Source organism: Dermacentor silvarum, chromosome 8 (genome assembly GCF_013339745.2).
Source record: "Dermacentor silvarum isolate Dsil-2018 chromosome 8, BIME_Dsil_1.4, whole genome shotgun sequence".
NCBI lineage: Eukaryota > Metazoa > Arthropoda > Arachnida > Ixodida > Ixodidae > Dermacentor > Dermacentor silvarum.
Window position 1 is genome coordinate 116,870,680 of NC_051161.1, and position 17,068 is coordinate 116,887,747.

The 17,068-nt window shown below is 48.3% G+C and overlaps 1 protein-coding gene across 2 annotated transcripts in view; it reads right to left on the minus strand.

Moving 5' to 3' along the window:
• Window positions 1-5,801: 5,801 nt before the first annotated feature.
• The window catches only part of LOC125947332 (uncharacterized), a 51,565-nt gene continuing 40,298 nt past the window's right edge, over window positions 5,802-17,068 (minus strand). For both annotated transcript variants that reach the window (XM_049671813.1, XM_049671812.1), the window contains exon 5: window positions 5,802-6,082. In XM_049671813.1, coding sequence (XP_049527770.1) covers window positions 5,949-6,082 — 134 coding nt within the window. In that variant the 3' untranslated portion in view covers window positions 5,802-5,948. The remainder of the gene's footprint in view (window positions 6,083-17,068) is intronic.

Genomic DNA, 17,068 nt, shown 5'->3' on the forward strand with positions numbered 1-17,068 from the left:
CAACCAGAGCTTATATGTCCCCGAGCAATGTCACATCACGTCCGCCTGTGACCCGATTCGTCTCCTCTGGGTGTCTCCTCTGACAGGCGCTGGACATCACAAAAACTCTCCCGCGTCAGAATGGAGACAGAGACACATTTTGGACTTCAAGCCTCCTGTATGGAAGGTATGCTGTAGGCTTGGGGTTGTAGAAACACGTGAAATAACACGCATTTATTTTTTTCTTTTCGGACTCATATCTCGTGTTTTTGAACTCGGCCACTCAGTTTAAATTGGCGACAAGGCTTTATCCGATGTGCCTTATTACTGTACCACATTAATGTCCCACTGTGCACAACGCAATCACATTGTCAGTGCAGGGTGAGCTCGGCTCGAATGACATGTTGTCGTGCCTGGAGGACAGGACGCAACATGCTGCGGACATATGAATGTACGTTCGCTTTGAAGTGCTTGCATCATGCTTGTGTCTTTTCAATCAGCCTTCGCGGACTGTACATAATTTTCTCTATGCAGGAAATGGAAGTATCAGCTAAAGACTGAATTATAGCGGTCGGCGGCTGCTTCCAAACAGATAACTTTAAAAAAAATCTTTGTCTGCTGCGTCTAATTGAACGAACGATGTCATGTACGCGAATGAAAAGGACTATAGCCATGTAAGCGAAAAAGCGTAGTACATAGACTGCGGTAATTGCTTGTCGTACCTCTTCATACGCTGTATGCAGGTGTTCCTGTGTAAACAACCTCTTGTGTTGTGAAAAAAAAAAACTCGCATTCACAAAAGGTGACTCGCATTTATCCGCTAATTTACCTAGAGCCCAGTGCTTCTTGCCTAATATAACTGGTTTCCTGTGAAAATTGTTAGACAATATCGATTTCTACTGTGCTTCTGCACTCCTGACCGCAGAAAGATTCAGGAGATAGGTATATTCTAAAAAAATATTTATCGCAGTGAGTGGGTCTGCTCGGGAAATGAAATGCTATGGAATTGTTTTCAGATGTAACCTCCACACTAGACGATTAAACTCAAAGTTCAGTTGGGAGCAAATTTACCTATTTCAGAAAGCTGCGGCCCGTACATGCGTATGCCTATGATTTCTGGAGTTTCTTTGTATTTAGTCTACGGACCCAAGGACTTACGGTAAAGCTTGCTGACACATGCACTATTGTATAGACGATCATTTCTGTAAACTACAGATCAAAGAAGTTCAGCTAGATACTGCAAAGCTCATCAGAATGGTACGTCTGTCTGTCGGTACGCCCACCCAGTCCTAAAAGCTTTGCCTGCATCGCACCTCCCTAAAATACGGGATGTATTCGTTGGGGACACATCGAGAACTTGCACTGGCGCCTTGAACTTGCGCGACAGAGAAATATCACCATCATCATTAGCATCATCAGCCTGCCATTTATGTCCACTGCAGGACGAACAATTCTCCCAGCGATTTCCAATTACGCCTATTTTGAGCCATCTGACTCTATTTCATGTCTGCAAAATTCCTAATTTCACCATACCATCCAGCTTTCAACTGTCACCGAATGTGCTTCGTTCTCTTAGCAGCCGTTCTGTAACTCTAATGGCCCAATGGTTATCGGCTCCACGCATTACATAACCTGCTAAACCTCACGTCTTTCTCTTAATGTCTACTAGAATATCGTCTACCCCCATTTGCTCTCTAATCCATACTGTTGTCTTCCTGTCTCTTAGTCGTTATGCTTTCATTTTTCATACCATTAAAGGCACACTAAAGGGGAAAATGATTTCTTCTGTATCAGTATAGCTTACCCTTCTACAATACCCAAAACACCACTCTTACCCCGAGAAGCCGCTTGGTAAGCCAGAAAGAAACGAAAAACACACATGCGAGTGGCGACGCCACCTTGAAGTTCCCGCACCTGCTCACCGTGACGTCACAGATTTTGACAGCGTCTCCTGCGAATCAGTTAATTCTTTAGTAGGTAAAGATTGACTACATTGTGTTCTAAATGAGCCCAAGATTGAATATGGCAAGTTTCGCGATTTTTTATTGAGCCGACGTGGCCCAAATACGAAAAATTACTTTAGATGTCGTGACGTCAGACTGAAGTGCTGACGTTGGGCTTTCCGCGCGAAACAAAAAAAATTAATTTGAGCTTTTTTCGCTTCTAATAATTGACCTATTGCATTGTAATTAACGACAGCAGTGTTTTCAAAGAATGCTTTATCAGTCTAAATTGATTTATTGTTTTGCTTTAGTGTCCCTTTAAGTGCGTTCCGATCCTGAGCGTTTCCACAAACTTATTTGTTAAGCTCAAAGTTTGTGCGTCGTTAGCGTTACGCCCCCTTCTTGCAGTAAACTGAGACGCTTTCACCCGATATGTCAAAGTATTGTTCCACACAAACTGCAGGTATTAGATTACATTTTTCACAATTACCTTTTTTCAAGGATAGCAGTAAACGGCCCGTCATGACTTGGTAATGCCTAATTATTTGCTCCAACCCATTTTACTCCTCTTCAAATTTCCATCTCATGATCAGGCTCCCGAGCTGCCTCACGACATCTTCGAAACTGATGAAATTGCCCAGCTTCTCTTTCCAGGCGTACATCTTGTTATTTCCGATGACAAGCTTCCTTATAACTCATTTCATGCTTCCCTTCATTTTTTGCTGCTTCTTAAATTTTGCTATGTTATAATGTGAATATCGCCTTTATTTCTTTTTTATCAGCTCTGAAATTTCACTCAATTTGAATCTGATCTCTGGCTCAGCTTCAGGATTTCGGTATCAGCGCAAAAAAAGTTGCAATTCGTCCCAGCCAGTGTATGTTTCACTCGAGATTGAAGTGTCTAATGTATGTTTAAGGTGCAACCTCTGCACTGGGTGACTATGCTCAAAGTTGGGAAGCCACAAGAAATTGAAGTATTTTCTTGCGGCTTGTACGTTAAGAAAAGTACATTCTCTACCTCCGTGAACCTGGGATCATTTTCATCTTATGTGGCTTCTTTATTAGGCCGTTTGTCACTTGGGAGAACCTGCCTATTCGTTTTCTTGGTTGGTTACCTCGAACCTAAATTACGGCCTCCTTAATTACAATAGTGAAGGCCTCATATTTGTTCGCAAGAACTAGCCTGATTTATCTGTTTTTACACTGACTGCGTTTAGCATGGCCGTTTTATTCCTGACTAATTTTGCTCTTTCTCACTTCAAAGTGTTAGTGAACCTTGACCACCGAATCTGTGATCCCTGGCCTTCACCCTTCTACGTTCTGCAGAATGCCGCGGTCGGGGCAGATAAGAAAATGTATTTCATTTCTTGCTTTCCCGTTTGGGCTATTACAGGTACATTTCCTGTTATTGCGCTTTCGAAGAATGTTATTGAATATTCGCACTCGATTATATTCCGCGAACCCTGCCATTTAGGTTACTCAAGTTACCTTTTATTGCTTTACAAAACTGTTGCCATCATTAGGCTTGAATACGCGGTTTTTATATCGGATACATTCTCCTGTTACACTTGTTAGTAATTGATTGATTTATACAGTTTAAAGTTCCAAAGCGGCAATGCGGATATGATAACCGCCATAGTCGACGGCTCCGGGTTGATTTTGACAACCTGGGGTTCACTAATGTGCACCCAAAGCACGGCACACTGGCATTTTTGCATTTCCCGCCCACCGTAGTGCGGGCGTCCTGGCGGGGAGTTGAACTCTCGACCTCATTGCCAGCAGCAGATTAACAAAACCACTGAGCTACAGCGGTGTGTAAAATGGTTAATACAATTGAATTTCGTAATAACGAATGTTCGTAATAAAGTTGCAAGATCCTGTACTAGCAAGTACAACCTGACAGCTAGTGCAACATTTATGAAAAGCACCCTTGAACTGCCCTCATTTGCATTCCGTATACCCTCCCCCACACGGCACACTAACCAGGCCTCAAGCTGTCAGACTACGCATGCTTCAGACGGGATCATATCCCAACCTGAATTTATTTCACTACATCAATCCAGACTGCTTTAGTCCAGACGGCCCTAGCTGCGGACAACGTAGTACTTTAGACCACATGCTCTGGGGATGCCCCTCGTTACAGAGGGGCCCGCATCGATGCACTGCAGAGGAGTGGAGCTCTGCTCTTCTGAGCTCCGACGAGTCACGCCAATTTTGGGCTGTCCAGAGAGCCCACGATGCGGCGCTGGAGCTTTGTCTCCCCGTCCCGACGTGGGTGCGGCCCGCGGCTTCGTCGCCTCCCTGAGAGGGGGCAACGGAGCTTCTCAGGACCTTCATTAAAGTTCTTTGTCTGTCTGTCTGTATCCCGTGGCAAACACTGTACCTTTTCTTTCTTTCACAACATATATTATTATATTTGACAACTCTTCTCTGATCTAGTTTACCCACACTATTGTGATTGTTTACGCATTGGTCACACCAATAACGTCGGAATTAACACGCGTCGCATCAAAGCTTGCCGATACACATTTGTCCCAAGTACTTCGGAAGACTGGATTCACCTTGCCGGATGAGTCACTACCACGCAAAACATTGTTCGTCTTTAGGCTGTGTAAGCTTACATTATGTCAAGGGGAATTTTCTCTGAGTTGTTTTACTCTCCTTCTGAAATGCAGCATTCCCCTATGAAATGATTGTTGGTTTGAGGCTACTAATAAGAAAAAAAATTTAGATCGAAACAAAACGATTGACGGTAATATGTATGGCTGCTGGTAGTATTTCTTTTTTTTTTATTTCGATGGCGTGTCTGACAACGGTCAGCAATAAAAAAAAGAAATGAAAGTTTAGCAAACTGCAATTATTGTAAAGTGCAGAGTACAGCACAAGCGCAGTCCGCCGCAGCCAGCCAATAACGAATTTGCGCTACACTTCCGCTGCGTTCGTTACACAAGCTGTGTAAGGGGCGCAGAGACATTAAGAACAAGACGTGAGGTTTAGCAGGTTATGTAATGCGTGGAGCCGATAACCGTTGGGCCAATAGAGTTATAGAACGGCTGCTAAGAGAACGGAAGCACATTCGGTGACAGTTGAGAGCTGGACATGGATGGTATGGTGAAATTAGGAATTTTGCAGACATGAAATAGTGTCAGATGGCTCAAAATAGGCGTAATTGGAAATCGCTGGGAGAATTGTTCGTCCTGCAGTGGACATAAATTTCAGGCTGATGATGCTAATGATGATGGGGATATTTCTCTGTCGCGCAAGTTCAAGGCGCCAGTGCACGTTCTCAATGTGTCCCCAACGAATACATCCCGTATTTTAGGGAGGTGCGATGCAGGCAAAGCTTTTAGGACTGGGTGGGCGTACCTTATCCATCGCGGCGCTGATTGATTGCTTCCAGGCATAAACAACGGACGTCTGAAACCGTCGGGCTACATTTTACTATACATTCACTACCGAAATACGAAGCTGATAAGCCTTATCACGTTGCGGAGAGCACGTGTCTGTTGTTGCATGTAAACTCAACGGTTTAAAAAAAAGATTCTGGGATCTTAGGTGTCAAAACCACAACGCTTCCTCCAATTGCAGGTGACGCCTCTGAGGATTGTCAAGGAGTCGTTTTCGAATCGTTTTCTGATGGCGCTGAAGGTCTCTCAGGGTTACCGAGCGATACCTGTTACACCAGTTATAACATGGAACTCTAGACAAAATACACTGCTATTGATTGTTCACCACTGCAAATGCAACGCCTCTCTCCCATACGTTTAGTTCAAGACAAACTATTAACAGCCTGACAGTTTTCTTTTTCACGGCAGTTTGTGTGCATCAATGACTAAGTAAATCGAAATAAGTGAACCAATTACGCGATCCCCATGAACATTGCGTTTATTGACGTAGCCAAACGTTTCAGCGTTTGGGCATTTCCAAGGTTGCGCCTGGCTTACAGGAGTAACCGCGGAATTCGGTCGATGAAGAGTCGCTATGTCGCGTCTGTCCGTCGTCGCTTCGGCCATGCTGCACCTGTGCCTAGTTGTAGGCGTCCTTGCATGCCTCCTTCTTGTAGTAAACTGAGACGCCTTCACCACATATGTCGAAGTATTGTTCCACACAAACTGCAGGGATGTAGTCTCGCACCTCATACGCGACCCAAAGTGCGCATTCTGTAACAGAAAAAAAGAAAAATGTGCCGAAAACGTCGACACTTATTGTCAATCTAGGCGAGTATAGCTGATCAAGGTTATCTACTTTATTAAAGGAATTATGCGCCAGTGAGAATATTCAGGTAGAGCTTGTTTCATTGCGTGATTACGTAGAGAATATGGTCGTTAACGAGTACATGTGTTGCAATGTCGGTGAGTATATATAAGCCGATTTGTCATAAGTGTCTAGTCTCTAGACAAAGAGAGCGCGCGCCCGCATGGAAAGCGACAGCCATCCTCCTCTGCCGCAGCCCTCATAGGGAGAGAGGACTGTGGGAGGAGAGGAGGGTTGTCCTTCCCGAGCGCTCCGCTACAGCATCCAATCCTTCAGACGCCTCAAAGCTCTATAGCGTGATAGCACATGTGACTCAAAGCGGTAAAGTAGTTGGCGTTCGGTGGCGAACACGTCTCGCAAATAGACTGTGCGAGAGCAAGCGCTTGCAACGACACCTGGTTGGTGAAAGTCCAACCATCATAAACACGAACTATAGTCCCCCCCTCCCCTGACCAAAAGAAAAAAAAAGTTTTTCGCTTAAATGAGGAAAGTCACATCAACGGCGCTTTTGTTCGATGTCCCTGGATTCGATAACAAAATTCACAGGAAAGAACAACTCATTCGCTATATTGCTCTCAACATTTTACTCCAGATTGTTCTATATGGCGAAGGGTGTCGCAAGTGGTTGCAGGAGGGTAGCCGGTGTACTCATCGGTGGCGAGGTTGTTTGTGAGCCAAAGCTGCAGGCATCGTTAAAAGGCTTCGCGAAGTGTTGTAACAGTAACAAAAATGTTTCAGTAACCTTGTTTTCAGTGGGGGCTGTGACTCAGATACCGAGGTGTCTATAACTGCAAAGAATGGAGGCAGATAGGCCCGTGACTGCATTTTAGAAATATGGCCACCAAAGGCATGAGTGACTGCTCGTTTTCATGCGTGTATTATCATGAATTGTCTTATTTTCCTTTTACTCTGTCAGAATGCTTCCTTTTGTTTGGCAAAGACGATTTAAATACCATATCTGTCAAGAGAGAGAGAGAGAAAGCACTTTATTTGCACCCGTCAGAGAGTATGGGTGATCGGGGTGAGACTCAGCTCCCCCTTTCACCGTCTACCTCCCCCCTAGACGTCGGCCGGAATCAGTTGGCTTCCGGCGGCGGCCTGGGCTTGACAGATGGCTTGTTTTTGGGCATGTTCTTCCTGGCTATGAAGGGAGGATTCCCATGACTCTTTGTTCCCATGTAGACCGTCTAGCGCTGGGCAAGCCCAGAGCATGTGATTTAGGGTCGCTATGCCTTCACAGTTTTTTCATTTCGAAGAGTGCACCTCAGGATGCCATTTGTGTAGGATATACGGGTTTGGGAAGGTACCCGTCTGCAGTTTTCGCCAGATTACTTCTTCCTTCTTTGTGAGAGATCTATGGGGGGGAGGAAAAGTTCTCCTGCCCATTCTATAGTGTTGTAGAATTTCTCTGTATATGGTTAAGTCTCGCTTTTTGGACAGGGAGTAGTATGCCTGCGCTGGGGCCCGGTGTGTAAGTCCTCGGGCGACCTCGTTGGCGATCTCGTTCCCTGCGAGTCCACTATGACCGGGCGCCCATATTATTCTAATTAGGTCATTGGGTACGTTCTCCTTGCCTGCTTGCAGAATTTTGGCGGCCTCTTTGGACACCTTACCAGTGTCATAGGCTTTGATTGCAGTTTTAGAATCGGTGATGATTATTCTGGTTGATGGGTTTGTGATTGCCAGGGCAATCGCCGCCATCTCTGCCTCCTCTGGTGAAGAGTGTCTCACGCTACAGCTCGAGATTAGCTCGCCTTTGTCCCTCACTACTACTGCAGCGTAGTGCCCTTCTGGGTACTCTGCCGCATCGGTGTACACTACTCCTTGTTTTTGGGGGAGGGAGCTTTGGAGTCTTTGGACTCTGCTTCTCCTGCGTTCGTCGTTGTATATTGGGTGCATGTTTCTTGGGATGGGGGGTATTCTTAACCTGTTGGCAATTTCTTTGGGGATGGCGGTTATCCCCTCTCGCGATTCTGGATTCCGGTAGCCCAGTTTCCTAAGAATAGATCTGCCTGTTTTGCTGCCGGTTAGTCTGACATATTGTGCCGTGAGTTTCGCCTCGCACATTTCCTCTAGGGTGTTTGAGACTCCTAGGTTGAGGATCGTCTCGGTTGATGTGCACGCTGGTAAACCTAGGGCGGTTTTGACACCTTTCCTGATGAGGATGTCTACCTTGTCTCTCTCTGCTTTAGTTGTTTTTAAGTACGGGATAGCGTAGGTGATTCTGCTAATGATGAAAGAGTGGACAAGTCTAAGTAGGTTCGCCTCCTTCATCCCCGCGTTTTTGTTTGCTATCCTTGAGGAGCCTGCAAGTTTGGTTGGTCGTGGCTTCTAGTCTGTTTATTGTTTCAGTGTTTCTCCCATTTTCTTGTATCCTCATACCCAGTATCCTGATCTTGTCCACCCTTGGGACCGGGGTGTTGTTGACCAGTAGCTGGATATTGACGTGCTGCTTGCTCATGATTAGCATCTCCGATTTTTCCGGCGAGCATTTTAGCCCTATGGGTCTCAGATAGCTTTCCGTTTCCCACGATTGCCCTTTGTAGGGTGTCTTCTATTTGGCTATCGCTCCCCCCTCTGTCGACCCAAAGAGTGAGGTCATCAGCGTAGAGAGTGTGGCAGAGGCCCTCTAGCTTTCTGAGTCTTTCTGGCAGCCCGATCATTGCAATGTTAAAAAGGGTAGGGGATAGCACCGATCCCTGTGGTGTTCCCTTGTTGCCCAGCCTAATGTTGTCTCTGATTGTGCCCCCGATTTCTATGTTCACTGTTCGGTCCGTGAGGAAGCTTTTAATATAGTTGTATAGCTTGCTGCCTACATTCAGGTGATTGAGGTGTGACAGGATCGCTTGATGTTTTACGTTGTCAAACGCTTTGCTGACGTCCAGTCCCACTATGACTCTCGAGTCGCTAGTCTTCCTTTCCAATACTTGTTCTTTGAGTTGTAGCATGACGTCGTTTGTGGATAGTTGTTGTCTGAATCCAACCATGCTGTCTGGATAGAGTTCCTTACTTTCCAAGTATCCGTTGAGCCTGTTCTGTATGACGTGCTCCATGAGCTTGCCTACACAGGAGGTTAACGATATTGGCCTAAGGTTCTCTAGTTTGAGTTCTTTCCCTGGTTTGGGGATGAGGACTAGATTTGCTTTCTTCCATTCCCCGGGTGTCTCCCCCCGCTCCCAACATTTTTGCATGAATACCGTTAGTTGTTGGAGGGAGTTGTCATCGAGGTTTCTAAGCATCTTGTTGTTGACCCCATCTGGGCCAGCCGCGGTTTTTCCTCTGAGCTTGTTTAAGGCAGCTTGGACCTCTGTTATGGTGATTGGTTGGTTGAGGTCCTCGTTGTTTTCGCCACTATAGTGGGGGAATGTTTCGGTGTTTGTTTCCCCTATGTACCTCTCTTTTATCTGGTTGATCATATCCTCCTCCGACCCCTGGAAATTGTGTGTTAGTATTTGCATTTTTCTCCTGGTCTCAGCTTTGGTGTTGTCTGGGTCCAGGAGGTGTCTCAGTAGTTTCCAGGAGGTGACGGAGCTTAATTGCTCATCTAGTCTATCGCAAATGTCATTCCAGTGTTGTCTGTTTAGTGTTTGGGCATGGCTCTCAATTTCCTTGTTGAGAGCTGCTATTCTCCTTCTCAGGTTACGGTTGCCCCTTTTTTGTGCGAGCTAGGTTTCTGCCTTTTTTTTCTTTTGCCACAGTTGTCTCATGAGGCTATCAACCCAGTCTTGTTCCTCATCTAATTCTATTTCCTCCTCAGCCTCTTTGCACGCCTGCTTGATGTCATTGGTCCATTCAGCTATGTCGGTGATCTCCCCACAACCCCCTCCGTTGTCGCAGAAGGACTGCCAATTGATGGATTTGAGCGTTTTCCTCACACGTTTGATCTTGACTCCATTTTGGACAACGATCTCTACGATTCTGTGACCACTGCCTAGGTTTTCGTTCGTGTTGTGCCATGTAGCCTCAACATCCGCTCCGATCATGGCCAGGTCGGGGGTGGTGTTATATGACACGCTGTTCCCCTGCCTGGTCGGTGCGAGTGGATCGTTGAGGAGTATTAAATTGCACTGTATCATGGCGTCCCATAATTCCGTCCCCTTTATTTGGGAGTGGTTGTATCCCCATGCTTGGTGTGGCGCATTAAAATCTCCTACTATTACAAGACGCCGCTGCCCTTGTGCCAGTGATTGCGCTTTGGCAAAGAGCTCCCTGAAGCCACAGTCTCTTAGTTTAGGGGAGCTGTAGAAGTTCAGGACTAGCAGGCCGCGTTCTTTCCTCCTCTGTGGTATAATTTCCGTTAACACGTAGTCAATCTGCGTGCATCCTACATCACGCTGCATGACGGTGATATTTCTCTTCACCAGGGTAGCAGTCTGAGTGTTTGGCGACCGGCCTGGGTACGTTTTGTATCCGCTCAGTTTAGCGTTTTTTCCACACTCTTGCAGCGCGATGATGTCGGGAACATCGCGTCCCGCAAGGTAGGCTTGGAGAACGCTTCTTTTTTTTGTGAAGCCCCTACAGTTCCAATGCCATATTGTGTTTGCCCTAGTGCTGAATCTGGCCATGATTCAACCTCAGAAGGATTTGCTTTTGCTGTTTTGCCAGTTGGTCCATTCTAGTTCCCATTGGGGTGACTAGTTGGCTGAGCTGGGCTGAGAGTTGGTCTATCCTCTCCGCGTTACGCTGGGTAGCTATGGCCACCTGTTGTACTACCTCTTTGAGTTGCTGCATGTCTACTTCAAGTTTGTCTACCCTGCCTTCGGCCTTCTCAAGGCCTGAATCGATCTTTTTAACTCGCTTTTTCTTTGGCGGTGCAGCCGCCTCTGCCTCGGTTTCGGATGACTTATCGTCCATGGCGTCCTGTTGCGCTTCCGGTTGTCTGAGTTGAGCTTTGAGCTCATTGTTCTCCCTTTGTAGCTCGATAACGTGATTACGGAGCTCCTGCATCTGAGCTTGTGTTTGCTCCTGGTAAAGCTTCCATTGCTCCTGTTGCTGTTTCATCATTTCGTGTTGTTGCTTCATTTGTTCTTTGAGCTCCCTCACTATGTCTTAGTCATGGGAATTCCCCGCTTCCCAGCCTACCTTTTTGGTGGGTGGTGCCACTTGCTTCTTGGGTGGGGTGGTGATGGCCTGCTGTGCCCCTTGCTTCTTGGGCGGGGTGGTGGTGGCCTGCTGTGGTAGCCTTGGGAAGGATGTGGACCGGAGTCGCTCCTTGCTCGGGGCCCGCGTCTTGCTCTCGTCCCGCCTGCTCCGATGTTCTGATAGCTTCTCCTCCTCCTCCTGTTGCTGGAGCTTCTCCCATTGTCGTTTCTTAACGATGTATGGGGTTCTGAAGATATCCTTGCAGGTTTTGTCACCGGTTAGGTGAGGCTGGCCGCACAGCTTGCAGGTAGGGTTGCAGTCGTGTCCCTCGGTTGGGTTGGGGATGCCGCAGCCCCTGCACTTCTCCTCCTTGCTCTCGCACACATCGGATCGGTGTCCCAGGTCTCTGCACTTATAGCATACGTCGTACTTTTTCTTGTACAAGTAACAGTTCAGGATGGCACCTAGGCATTTGATTTTCCTCGGTACCTCCTTGGTGGTGAATGTGAGCATGATGGTCTTGCTCTGTCCTAGTCGTCTGATCTCCAGTACCTTGGGATTCTCCTCATGTTCTGCTATCCCCTGCTTGATCTTTTGCAGTGAGGTGTTGAGTCCTATTCCGTGGATGACTCCTCTCGAGAAGTCGTCGGGTACTGCCCGGTGAACGGTCATCTCGTGCACTTTCCCTTCAATGTCCAGGTGTGTAAGGAGTAGGAGCTTGTCTCTTGCCTCCGTGCTGGGGGTGAAGAAGACAAAAATTCCTTGCTTCTCGTTCTTGACAAGCTGACACGCCTTGTTCCATTCAATCTTCGCAGTTACATGTATGGCTTCGGTCAGTGTAGGTCCATCGTACTGTTTGACTACCATGCCTCCCTTGGGGCGGAAAATGATTCTCCAGACATTCTCGGGAAGCTTGACTTGGTTCGAGGCGATCGATTTCTCCGCTTGCTGTTTGCCGTCACGCTTCGGTGATGGGATGTCAATCACTTTCACCTCTTCTGAGGCGAGCTTGGCTTTCCGTGCCCATTTCTCCTCGAGGTTGCATTTGTTGAGTACTGTGATCCAATCCGTGGCGTCGAGTTCGTCCTTTTCGGTGCTGCGACCTTGCACGGTGATATTCATACCGCCTGTTGACTGCCGCACGGCTGACGCGGCGGCACCGGGGGCCTTGGTAAGCCTTAGCCCTCGTTAGGCCTAGTGGCCGGCGTTAGTGTTGGTGCGTCGGCACCACGGCTGGCAGACTTTTGGCTCTCAAATGGCGAAAAATCCACTTACAGACAAAACGCTGGTGTCCGCAGAGTCCTCTCAACTTCCGATTGACGATTTTAACCAGCTCTGGTCGATCCGAGAAAATTTGCCGCTAGAAATCACTGCAGGAAGACAGAGCCGACGTGGCACACGTCCGCTCGCCACGGCCCCCTAGCGGCCTGCGCTGACGCCACGAATACTTGCGCTGACGCCACGAAGCTCCATCAATATACTGCCGTATTTCGCCTTTAGATTTTTAGAAAAACGTGCCCAAATGTGAGATGATGACAGCAGTATATTGTATCTAAGCCCCAAAACAAGTTATATCTACAAAAATTGCATTTCGTTTCTTGCTAGGTGGTTTGTGGTCACGTGATCAAGCGTGCACTAGGGCAGGAGAGCACGCGTTTCCTATGGTCTTTCCGTGGCTGCGCATGAATGTACGAGCAGTTGAGCCCACACGCGCCCCGTAAGCCGTAAGCCATGTAGCCACTGAGAGTGAGAGGGAGGGGAGGGGGGTGAGTGCATTCCGCTCCGTCGGCTGCTGCTCACAGCACGGCCGCGCGGGCCTCATCTTCAAAGCGATCTGCGATGGGGACAACGTGCATGCGCCGAGTGCCGGTAGCTTCGTAGGCGCTTTGCTTTCGACGTTTAGTTCGTGTCGAAGCGAGACGAGAGACACAGCGAAGGTCAATTTGCCCGCTGCGGCTGGCGCGCTTTCTCACTCCGGCGTTTTGACAGCGAGCTTCCGCGGTTATCGAGCGAGATGTGTTCATGTTTACCTGTGCGCGCGTGACACCGTGCTTGTCTATATAGTTAGTAAGCGAATGTTTACAACTTTATAGGGCCCATTCAAATACTATACTTGCTTCATATAGCTCTCTACTAATTTGCTGTCGCAATTCATGCTCCGCCTTTCGGGCGAAACTGCGACTTTTTTTAACATATCTTCACATAGCAAAACTGCCATATTATTGTGTTTCATGGATTTTCACCTGTATAAATGTTTTCGTTACTGCCACCTTATTGGGCACCACGTGGGCACTGAACTTCTATAGACGCCCGAGTTGTGGTCGGCTTCTCACTTCGTCGTTGAATTTCTCCCGCCGTGGTGTGGTAGTGGTTTTGGCGTTGCGCTGCTATGCCCGCAGGCGCAGGATTGAATTCGGGCGACGGTGGTGGCATATCCACGGGGGTGAAATGCAATAACGCCCATACCGTGCCCTGGGTGCATCTTAAAGAACCCCAGATGGTCAAAATTAACGCGGGGTCCCCCACCACGGCGTGTCACATAATTATGCAGAAGTTTTGCAAGTAAAACATCACAATGTCATTTTCTGTCGACTTTCTTCAATAAAGTTTTTCTCTCTCGCGTAATTGGCACACTACCGCTATTATACGGCTCGCACAAGTCTTTGTCTTTAAATACGAGATATCGGCGCACGCGCCAGAACTGCACGAGAAGGTGTGTGCTGACTTCAAAAACGTCTCGACACTGGTCCATGTGAAAGGGAGCCTGGACCTCCAAGACTTGGAAGACTAGACACAGCGCATAATTGGAACGGTGGACAAGCACATCAAGACAGTCCAACTAAGCGTCGACAACAATGAGGTGGACCCCCGTTCTCCATTCTTGGGAAGCCAGGCGGGGCCTGCTCGGGAGCTGAAAGAGGCATAAAAGAAATCGCGAACTAAGGCCCCGCATCGCCACCGTCACGAGGCAAGCTGAGAAGTACGCCGACGACTTGGCCAGACAAAGCTGGTACCAGGTGTGCGATCTGCTCCAGGGCACATTGAGCAACCGCTGGACGTGGGCGATCCTAAAGATGGTACTACCCAAGACGGTATAGAAGGCTGTCACGGGAAAACGCATCCAGAGGTTGATTCACAACTTCCTGGGGACGGAGAAAGATGTCCTGGCAGGCATCACGTGAAACGTACCTGGGCACTCGACACAAACAGCCCCGGTAACCCTACCAGAGTACACGGCCCAACCCAGCCGGGAGTTGAACCATCCTGTCACCGAGGCGGAGATCCTGGCCGCAATGGGGAAATTGACGAGGAACACGACGCCCGGGAGAGACAGAATAAATAAAACGCTCCGCAATCTGGACGAAGGGGCCACGAAACACCGCCAAATGTGCATAAACGAATGCTGGGAAAGTGGCAAAATCACTTCAGCGTGGAAACATCCAGACAGGGACCATTATACTGACTTTCCTCGCACCTGGAGAAAGAGGGATTCCTAGCACGTACCCTGTACATCTGCCGAGCCCACCTGTCGACGCAGGACATTCTCCTACAACTAAAGGAACGCGTGATAGACAACCTGAGCACGATACATAACAGTGGGATCCTGGCCCTGGACGTCAGAAGAGCGTTCAACAACGTCTCCCACTGTGCTTCACTTCAAAGCCTGAACAACAACCTATGGCCAGAAAACTTGCAACTACGCCCGTGACTTCGTAACCACCGGACGGCTACACTGGGAGTGGCATACATGAGAATAGAGAAGTTCAGAGTCCCGTAAAAAGGAACCTCTCAGGCCTCGGCCATCTCCCCGCTGCTATTCAAACTTGCGGTGAGGAGCTTTCCGCTGCTCCGGAGGGAAATCAATGGCATCGAGCGTGCGTTATACGCAGACGACATATCCTCCTGGAAGCCGGGCCTTTCCCCGGGAGAGCAGCAAGACGCACTGCAGGAGGTCACCCGAAATGCGACGTAGCGACGCGATAGCTGGAGAATTATTGTTTCGTGTGCAAAGACAGACAAAAGAGACTATTTACACTGTATTTGCACTGGAGCACAGACAATTCATAGTCTTTCTCGCGGATGCTCGTGTCGAGCATCTGTGGATAGTATTGTATTACCACCCCCCGGCGGCAAAAATGCCGTGCCGGTGCTGTTAAATATCTAAGGTGCCGGGTGAAAAATGGACATAACCATGATGGAGGTCGTAGTGGTGTCTCTGTTTGTCTTGAGACACTTGCAGACGAGCGCGTGCAAGTTGACGAACATAGTCAGCACGGGCGATTGCCTCAAGGGCGTAATCGCTAGTTGAAGCTTTGGTGGACGGAAGCACAGTGTATTGAAAGCGTCGGTTCTCGGCTATACAAGCGGTGCAACGGAGAATAACCAGCAGTTTCGAGACGGGAAAAATTGTAAGCACAGATAATGTAAGGTAGAGCAAGGTCCTATTCACGGTGGTCGGCTGAAACGTATTTCTGCACCATTTCTGTATGCGTTCGATTCAAACGCTCAGTAAGGCCGTTCTGTTAAGTGTGGTAGGGGGTGATAATTTTATGCTGAATCTTGCAGACACGCATGATGTCGTCAATAACTTTGGGCAGAAACGTACGGCCATGGTCTGTGAGTATTCGACGCAGAGTATCATGAAGTAAAATGATATCATGTAGGAGGAAGTCCGCAAGATGATTTGTATAACTGGTAGGAAGAGCGCGTGTTATGGCGTAGCGGGTCGCGTAGTCCGTAGCGACGGCAACCCACTTGTTCCCTGATGTTATTCCGGAAACGGGTCGAATAAGTATAAGCCGATAAGATGGAAGGACAGGGTAGGGATGTCGAGTGGCTGCAGGTAACCAGCGGAAAGCTGGGATGGCGTCTTGTGTCGCTGGTATAGGTCACAAGCGGCGACATAACGTCGTACGGAACAGGCAAGACCCGGCCAGAAAAAACGGTGGCGTACTCGGTCGTAGGTACGAGATACGCCGAGGTGTTCCGCTGCTGGTGCGTCGTGAAGCTCTTCTAGAACCGTTTAGCGGTGGTGTTTAGGTATTACAAGTAGGAGCTCAGAACCGTCCGGATGAAGATTACGACGGTACAGAATACCGTCGCGGAGGACGAAGAGGCGTAGAGTAGAATCGGCGGGAAAATGTTCAAAACGGTCGATGAGTGTTTTGATGTAGGCGTCAGAACATTGCTCGTCGGCGATATGAAGTAGCTGTGAAACTGAGAAAACGCAAGCAGTACTGTCAGTGTTTGAGGGGTCAAAGTCGTCAACAGGGTAACGCGGCTAGCTGTCAGCATCTTGGGGCAGGCGGCCAGACTTATAAATCACGCAATATGGAAACTCTTGGAGCCTCATAGCCCATCGACCAAGCCGGCCTGTAGAATCCTTTAGGATGAGAGACAGCAGAGAGCATGATGGTCAGCGACTACGGAGGAAGGATGCCCATAGAGGTAGGGTTGGAATTCCGCAACTGCCCCGACAAAAGCAACGCATTCACTTTTCGTAATTGTACAGTTGCGCTTCGCCTGGAGGTGGCTTGCGTAAGCAATAACACGATCCTGGCCACGCTGACACTGGTAAAGGACAGCCCCTACGCCATGACCACTGGCATCTGTACGCAAATATGTAGGGGCGTCAGAGTCGAAGTGGGCGAGAATGGGTGGTGAGGTGCGAAGAGTGACGAGACGAGAGAAGGCGGCGGCTTCTGAAGTACCCCACGAGAATTGTACGCCTTTCTTTAAATGGTTTCGAGGGGTCTAGTAATTGTCGCAAAATCTTGAGCAAACCGTCGAAAGTACGAGCATAGCCTTAC